This window comes from Entelurus aequoreus, linkage group LG19 (assembly GCF_033978785.1).
Source record: "Entelurus aequoreus isolate RoL-2023_Sb linkage group LG19, RoL_Eaeq_v1.1, whole genome shotgun sequence".
NCBI classification, from domain to species: Eukaryota; Metazoa; Chordata; class Actinopteri; order Syngnathiformes; family Syngnathidae; genus Entelurus; species Entelurus aequoreus.
The window spans coordinates 49,485,998-49,495,642 of NC_084749.1; the positions used below are offsets into that span (position 1 = coordinate 49,485,998).

General features: G+C 40.8%; 1 protein-coding gene across 1 annotated transcript; it reads left to right on the forward strand.

The window, feature by feature from the left end:
- Nucleotides 1–1,105: 1,105 nt before the first annotated feature.
- LOC133634979 (uncharacterized) lies at nucleotides 1,106–2,059 on the forward strand. The gene is made up of 2 exons (XM_062027638.1): nucleotides 1,106–1,477; nucleotides 1,571–2,059. Exons 1-2 carry the CDS (start codon nucleotides 1,106–1,108, stop codon nucleotides 2,057–2,059), a joined length of 861 nt encoding a protein of 286 aa, XP_061883622.1.
- The last annotated feature ends 7,586 nt before the right edge of the window (nucleotides 2,060–9,645 follow it).

Here is a 9,645-nt window from a genome sequence, read left to right on the forward strand (position 1 = left end):
TTGAAGACAAATGTGAGACCAATCTAGTACAGAAGCGTTCCCTCGCCCAGCCAAGATCGATCTCCCCCCAAAACCACGGAAGTGCTGTGTTCTTCCCTCTGTCCCTCGCTCCCACCCTCGTTGTTTTGGCTACTCCTTACTCCCTGCATTCCAATGCTAGAAGGCCGACACACATTACTTTGCAGACTAGAAAGAAGGAAGAATACTAGCTATTTTGTAATATGACTATGGAAGTAAAGAAGTAACACTTAAATATGGATATATGTAAAAAATCTCCTTCCGTCAGGAGCTTGGTCCCCACAACGACTGAAAACCATACACACTCATGTAGAACCACCTGATCAGCAATGAGCTGTTAAATGCATTTCTTCAGTAACAATAATAAAGCCACAAGTTAATGTAAAGCATGAATAAAATATATTATATTTTTAATACAGGCCCTGGCAAAAAAATAATGAATCAGCAGACTTGGAGGATGTTAATTCAATTGTTTCGTTCACAATAATATAATCATTTCAACGTTCTGGCTTCAAGAAACATTAAAAGAAATCCAAAATATAAATTGTGGTAGTAACAGTTTCATTTTTAGATCAAACATGGTGAAAAACTAATGGAGTCAGTCAATTCTGAGGAGAACATGATGTCGTCATTCCGGAAAGTACTGACCGTTAGACAATGGTGCACTGTTAACCATAATCGGGAAGTGACACTTCCGGAAGGAGTCAGCTACGACAAGGTAGCATTGGCCAGAATGTGCTTTCCACGCAGTAATATTGCAGTTCGTAGTGTCACGTACAAAAGTACACAAATGTTTCCCATCACATTGTGTTTTTGCTTCTTCCGTCACTTTGAGCGTGAGTGAAGAGTGCACCACCGACCTAATAAGACCTGGTAACCCCGAAAGAGAAAGTTACCTCCAGATTTTACCTGTTCTTTGTACGGTTGGCGTGACGACCAAAGAGTTAAACGCGCACAAAATAACATTTAATATAACAAAGTACGACAGTTAAGAAAAAGACAAATCTCACCTAAATATGCAAAATGAACGTGCAAAAAAACAAGGCTGGACCGAGGAGAGCAGAGACTGAGGTCCAGGGTCTCCCAGATGATATCCATTCTGCTGATTAGGCTTCACCAGCTGCAGGTGTGGAACCTGCAAACAAGCCAGGGAGAGAAGGAGAGCAGGAAACTGCAGCCACGCCCTGAACCCCCCGCACCAGGCTCCCACCAGGCTCCCACCAGGCTCCCACTAGACTCCCACCAGGCTCCCACCAGGCTCCCACCAGACTCCCACCAGGCTCCCACCAGACTCCTACCAGGGTCCTACCAGGGTCCCACCAAACCCCTACAAGGCTCCCACCAGGCTCCCACCAGACTCCTACCACACTCCCACAAGGCTCCCACCAGACTCCCACCAGACTCCCACCAGGCACCCACCAGGCCTAGGCCAAAACAAGATCTAGATTTACACAAGTGGGTGAGTTGGCACCAGGTCTGTGGATTGAAGTGGGTCAATGTGGATTAAACAACAAACGGGAAACTGCAACCACAACCTGAATCCCCGCACCAGGCTCCCACCAGGCTCCCACTAGACTCCCACCTGGCTCCCACCAGACTCCTTCCAGGCTCCCACCAGGCTCCCACAAGGCTCCCACCAGACTCTCACCAGACTCCCACCAGGCTCCCACCAGACTCCTACAAGGCTCCCACCAGGCTCCCACCGGGCTCCCACAAGACTCCCACTAGGCTCCCACCAGGCTCCCACCAGACTCTTACAAGTCTCCCACCAGGCTCCCACCAGACTCCCACCACACTCCCACAAGGCTCCCACCAGACTCCCACCAGGCACCCACCAGGGTCCCACCAGGGTCCCACCAGACTCTTACAAGGCTCCCACCAGGCTCCCACCAGGCTCCCACCAGACTCCTACCACACTCCCACAAGGCTCCCACCAGACTCCCACCAGGGTCCCCCAGACTCTTACAAGGCTCCCACCAGGCTCCCACCAGACTCCTACCACTCTCCCACAAGGCTCCCACCAGGCACCCACCAGGCCTAGCCCAAAACAAGATCTAGTTTTACATGAGTGGGTGAGTTGGCACCAGGTCTGTGGATTGTAGTGGGTCAATGTGGATTAAACAACAAACGGGAAACTGCAGCGACGCCCTGAATCCCCGCAAGAGGCTCCCACCAGGCTCCCACTAGACTCCCACCTGGCTCCCACCAGACTCCCACCAGGCTCCCACCAGACTCCCACCATGCTCCCACCAGGGTCCCACCAGGCTCCCACCAGCCTCCTACAAGGCTCCCACCAGGCTCCCACCAGGCTCCCACCAGACTCCCACCAGACTCCCACCAGACCCCCACCAGGCGCCCACCATACTCCCACCAGACTCCCACCAGGCTCCCACTAGACTCCTACCAGGCTCCCACCAGGCTCCCACCAGGCTCCTACCAGGCTCCCACCAGGCCTGGGCCAAAAATAGATCTAGTTTTACACGAGTGGGTGAGTTGGCACCAGGTCTGTGGAATGTAGTGGGTCAATGTGGATTAAACAAGTCCAGAACCACATTTGTGTCCCCACCCTGTTTGTGATACTGCGTGTTGACTATTTCACAATCACTCATGTTCGATTCCTCACTTCCTGTCTTTTCCACGAAGGACTTTCTTCAGGCTTCTAATTGTCTGAAAGGCGCCGACAGGCTTTGTGACGCATTCGCTCGTCCGTGAAGTTCAAAGTGCTTTGGAAGACGAAGAAGACGACACTAACGAAGAGAGCGAGACCCGAGCCAATTATTTATACTTCCTGCTGCTCACACTCACCTTGACGTGCTACTTAATTAGTACCCGACTGCTCCGTGCATTACCCCGCCTTCCGTCCGGATGCAGCTGAGATAGGCTCCAGCGCCCCCTGCAAACCCGAAGGGAATAAGCGGTAGAAAATGGATGGATGGATGGATGCTCCGTGCATTACTTTTTTTCCCACTTCGATCCTGTTTTTGAAGCCCTTAATTTGAACAAAAACTCATCTGTTTTTGCAAAATTGACTCTCTAGCGCCACCTTGAAAATGTAAAAAAATGAGCCCCTGCCACCAGATTCACGAATCGTCATGAAAATCCCTGGCGACGTCTCTCATGACAGGACTCACGCAAAAGTCTCAAGAACCCATAACTGAAAACAAACAGGAAGTCGGCCATCTTGGTTTCCTTCAGCTATTTTTAGACCAAAAACAAGGGTCATACTTTAACTAACTCCTCCTAGGGACTTTGATCGGATGAGCCGCGATCAAAATGGCAGCTACTCTACAGATGGGCGATGATAATTTGCTAAGGGTTTTTTCCTACGCTACCGGATGTGGGCGTGGCACGGCGCCAAACTTTGATCTGATGGCTCACCACAAAACGGGCAACATTTAAAACTCGGCTCCACAAATTCAGATCTTGATCAGCATTGGTAAATATGCAATACAAACCCAATGGGACTCGGTACTTATTGGGACCCATTGGTAGTGGGCGGAGCCTGGCGGCAAAAACTGCTCCTCGCCATCAAACTGTCCTTACTGCCCTTAAGATGATCAGATGTCCTTCCAAACTGATATCAATATTTTAGGTTGGTGTCTGATCACGACTATACGTTGATATCGACACCAATATCGCCCCCTTGTGGTGGAAAATTGTAACTGTCGTAACTTCTTTCCACATTTACCGATCTTCCTGAGACTTTTGATGGTGGGTGGGGGCATTGGGAAGGTCCTGACTTAGCCTGAAGGATGTTAGGTTGTGTTTAGAACCGATGACTCCCATCAGCCTCCGTCTGACTCCTTAGTTCTTGGCAGGACGATTTCCAGAGTTTTAGCGTCAACTCGAACGGCTAAATGTTGCAATAAAACAATTTTCTCCTCGAGCCCTCGACAAGTTTGAACGTTTGGTGTCATTGAGGAAAAGTTAGATTACGTGGGAGTATTAATATTTTAGTTATCTTTTGAATTGTATTCCAAAGTAGCAGTCTTCCTCTGATTGATGTTGCAATGCATCGTTAGTCGGAGATCAGCACTTTTATGGCCCTGCTAAACTCCTGAAGTCGGGCGGAGATGTCTCCAACTTCCCACCTTCTCAAGTTTGAACGTTTGGTTTCATTGAGGAAAAAGATGTCGTCAGAAAAGTTGGATCAAGTCGCAAAATTCTAATTTTAGTCATCTTTTGTCTAACAATTTCAGTCCAAGTAAGAAGTCTTCATCTGATTGATGTTGCAATGCAACGCTTGTAAATAAATGATAAATGGGTTATACTTGTATAGCGCTTTTCTACCTTCAAGGTACTCAAAGCGCTTTGACACTATTTCCACATTCACCCATTCACACACACATTCACACACTGATGGCGGGAGTTGCCATGCAAGGCGCTAACCAGCAGCCATCAGGAGCAAGGGTGAAGTGTCTTGCCCAAGGACACAACAGACGTGACTAGGATGGTAGTAGGTGGGGATTGAACCCCAGTAACCAGCAACCCTCCGATCGCTGGCACGGCCACTCTACCAACTTCGCCACACCGCCCCCCCGTCTAAGATCAGCACTTTTATGGCCCTGCTAAATTCCTGAAGTCCGGCGGAGATGTCTCCAACTTCCCACCTTAAGGACAGAGAGTGCCTTGATGTTGGAAGATCACTCATTTAAATATTATTTATTATATTCCAAATGTTTTTTACTTTTATGATTGATTCTGCCTGTTAAATGTTTCATCAAAGCATTCCTGTTTTTGCTAATATCACGATCAGATTGTGATTTGCTCATCTTCCTCCCCAGGCCACAGAACATTTTGCCCCCATCCTCCTTCTTCTCTCACTCCCCAAATGCATGAAGATCTGTGTCTGTATTCCTGAAGATTGTGAGAATCCTCCTAACTTCAGGAGTTTTGGCTTAAGAGTGATTCCAGAATATTCTCAGAGAAGTCTGAGCAAGGAATGGAGAGAAAGTCCTATCTTAGTGAGGAGGTGTAGGTCGACCCCGTCGCCAGGTATGAGTCATCACTTCAGAAGCTGTGACTGGTTGGTCCTTAAAGCTAGAGAAAAAATATTATTTGGAGACAATGGGCGAAGGACGGACCCTCAAATCCATAAACTTAGTCATAGACTCTAATCTTATGAAGACTCTAATTGTAGATAATATTTCACATAAAACTCAATGTCTGTTAAATATTTTTAAAATGATCCTAGAAAATGTACAGTAGTCACATATAGGGATAATGCTCGAAACCGGTTTTCCCGGTTGTTCGATAAGAAAAGAACCGAGTCCTCGGACCCGAATCCCTTTTTGAGAACCGGTACCCGTTATCGAGACCCCTATAGTAAAGAAAAAGAGTTGGTTCTTTATTCAAATAGCATCATAACAAACAGTTATGTCAAAACTTTTTTAAACAACTCGAAAAAACCAAGATTTCTTAACAACTCTCAATCAGCCTCTTAGGTGGATGAACATGTCTTTTAGGTCTAGACCGTCTCTCAACAGCAGGTGACGCGGACACTGCTGTCAGTCCTTGGTCAGCAAGGTCAGGCTCATTGTCAGCAAGTTTTGCAGGTCCAGCTGAGTCCTGTTGAGCCTTTTCCTGAGTAATAGCTGTAGCTAGTATGTTCCAATAGCAGCAGAAGTGCATTTTTTGGAGAGCTGTATTATTTTCAGTTTTGTGCCCAAGGGACTGATTTTATTTAACACTATATTATTATTTATACACCTATAGTGATCACAGAGACAGGTTGTTTTTGTGTTACTGTATATATTTGTTTTTCTGAAAAATCCCACTTAACATACTTTGGGTAACAACAGTCCATATTTATTTTATATATATATATATTTTTTTAGGGGGGTAACAGTCAATATTTATTAGATTTACATTTTTTTCTTATATAATAAAAGTGAGCTTTTGTTACACCAAATATTGTGTGCCAATAATGTAAATGTAAAAATATAAACGTAAAACATGTAAATGTAAACACAATATGTAAAAATTACAATTGTAAACACAGTAAATGTAAACATTAAACATGTAAACAAGGTAAATGTAAACATTGCATTTAAATTAGTAATTATAATTAAAACATATGTTCTTTATTTAGCGTGTAAATATCAACAATGTAAACATCAACACTGTAAATGTCAAAAATATAAATGTCAAAAATGTAAATGTAAACATTGTCAATATAAACATTTTAATTGCAAACAATTTAATTGTTAACAATGTAAATGTAAACACTGTCAATATAAACATTGTAATTGTAAACAATGTAAACACTGTAAATGTAGAAACTGTAAATGCCAACAATGTAGATGTAAAAATACAAATGTAAAACATGTAAATGTAAACACAGTATATGTAAACATTACAAATGTAAACACAGTATATGTAAACATTACACATGTAAACTAGGTAAATGTAAACATTGCATTTAAATTAGTAATGATAATACAAACATATGTTCTTTATTTACCATGTAAATATCAACTATGTAAACATCAACACTGTAAAAGTCAAAAATATAAATGTCAAAAATGAAGATGTAAACACCATCAATATAAACATTTTAATTGCAAGCAATTTAATTGTAAACAATGTAAATGTAAACACTGCAAACGTCAACAATGTAAATGTAAACACTGTCAATATAAACATTGTAATCATAAACAATGTATATGTAAACACTGTAAATGTAAAAACTGTAAATGCCAACAATGTAAATGTAAAAATAAGAACGTAAAACATGTAAATGTAAACACAGTATATGTAAACATTACACATGTAACACAGTAAATGTAAACATTACACATGTAAACAAGGTTAATGTAAACCTTGCATTTAAATTAGTAATGCTAATACAAACATATTTTCTTTATTTACCATGTAAATATCAACAATGTAAATATCAACACTGTAAATGTCAAAAATGTGAATGTAAACAATGTAAATGTAAACATTGTAAATGAAAAAATGTAAATGTAAACCATGCATTTAAATTAATGATGATAATAAAAAAATAACTGTGTTTATTTACCATGCAACTGTCAACAATCTAAACATCAATGATGTAAATGTGACTTATATAAAATAAAACAATTCATGTAAAACATGCAAATGTAAACACTGTAAATGTAAACAATGTGAATGTCAACAATATAAATGTAAACAATGTACATGTAAACAATGTAAATCTAAACACTTCAAAAGTAAACACTGATACCTTAACATTGTAAATGCAAACAATGTAAATGTAAACAATGTAAATGTAAACTATGTAAATGTAAACTATGTAAATGTCAGCGATGTAAATTAAAAAAAAACATTTAAACTTGGAAAATGTCAATAAAGTAAATGTAAACAAAAAGGAACTTAAGGAACTTGTAAGCCGCTTAAAAGTCCTCTTAGCAGCGAGCATTCTTCAGGAAGAGTTTTTATCTTTACTAAGATCTACTTTTCACTTTTAGGGGAAATTCCAAGAATTTACAATTACGATTGTAAGCAACTCTCTGCACTGTAAATCTAAATTGGGATCTCAAATAAATACCTAAATTACCTTTTCTTTCTCCGGTAATGTCTTTGTTGAATAGGAGGATTCCCAAACATGTTGCATGATGTTCTCCCGGGCAGACGCTGCGAATACGAGGACGTGGACTTTGTGATCCAGAAGCACTCGGAGTTAGTCCAGAAAGTGACAGAAGTGTTGGAGACTTTCACTAATGAGACGCTTGTGTGATCTCTGCTCTCACGCTGCAATTAAACTCAAGAAGAACATTTACTGCCTTTGACTTTGCTCTTTTAGGCAAACTAATGGCTACAAAATCACACATGCGTGTCATGATAGCTGCCATTAATCTTCACCTAAGTACAGCAGAATCTCACTTTTTCTTACGCGCATCATCCAAAAGACCAAATTATATGAAAACTGAAGCAGTTTTTCCAACAAAACATGATTCATTTATTCCAGATACCTAAAAATATGAACAAAAACTGATTTTTTAGGGAATACGGTATTTTACGGACTATAGAAAGCCGGTGCTTTCTATAGTATATAAGCCGCACCCACTACATTTTAAAATACATTTTGTTTTCCATATACTAGCCGCACCGGACTATAAGTTACAGATATATGCGTTGTGAAATGAGTTATTTACACACAAATATTCTGTAAATGTTTATTTACATACCTTCATTGTTTCCAAGTTAAACAATGTAGTATCTGTTAGTCTACAAAATAACATGTTTTTCCATTTGGTGGAAGATTACCGTATTTTCCAGTCTACAAAGTGCACCGGTACACAAGCTGCACCCACAAAATTTGACAGGAAACATTTGTTTCCATATATTAGCCACATCTGACTATAAGTCACAGATATATACGTTGTGAAATTTGTTATTTACACATAAATATTTTGTAAATGTTTATCTACATACCTTAATTGTCTCCAAATGAAACAATGTAGTATCTGTTAGTCTACAAAATAACATGCCCCCCCCCCCCCCCCCCCCCCATTTGGTGGAAGATTGCCGTATTTTCCAGACTACAAAGTGCACCGGTATACAAGCCGCACTCACAAAATTTGACAAAAAAATTGTTTTCTATATATTAGCCACGTCGGACTATAAGTGGCAGATATATACGTTGTGAAATGAGTTATTTACACAGAAACATTCTATAAATGTTTATTTACATACCTTCATTGTTACCAAATGAAACAATGCAGTATCTGTTAGTCTACAAAATAACATGTTTTCCCATTTAGTGGAAGATTACCGTATTTTCCAGACTACAAAGTGCACCGGTACATAAGCCGCACCAAGTAAATTTGACCTTTTTTTTTTTTTCCATATATATTAGCCACGTCGGACTGTAAGTGGCAGATATATACGTTGTGAAATGAGTTATTTACACAGAAATATTCTGTAAATGTTTATTTACATACCTTCATTGTTTCCAAATGAAACAATGTAGTATCTGTTAGTCTACAAAATGACATGTTTTCCCATTTGGTGGAAGATTGCTGTATTTTCCAGACTACAAAGTGCACCGGTACATAAGCCGCACCCACTAAATTTGACGATAATTCCCCCCCCCCCCCCATATATTAGCCTCATCGGACTATAAATCGCAGATATATACATTGTGAAATGAGTTATTTACACATAAATATTCTGTAAATGTTTATTTACATACCTTAATTGTTTCCAAATGAAACAATGTAGTATCTGTTAGTCTACAAAATGACATGTTTTCCCATTTGGTGGAAGATTACCGTAATTTCCAGATGACAAAGCGCACCGGTGTACTGTATACAAGCCACACTCACAATGCTGCTCTTTTCATGCTCTGCTCATGCCATAGTTCATGCTGCTCTTTTCATGCTCTGCTCATGCCATAGTTCATGCTGTTCTTTTCATGCTCTGCTCGTGCCATAGTTCATGCTGTTCTTTTCATGCCACAGTAAGTGTTGTTTGTTTTATGTTCATAGTTTACGTTAAAATGTTAGTTTTGTTCCCTGCGCCAAGTTTGTGCTTTCGCCTTGTGAGCGCTTTTTGTTTGTACCCCTTGAGAGTCATAATTACAAATGTTCCTACCTTCTACCGCTGTCCGGAAAAGTCAGTTTGCTTCCGTGGAAAACA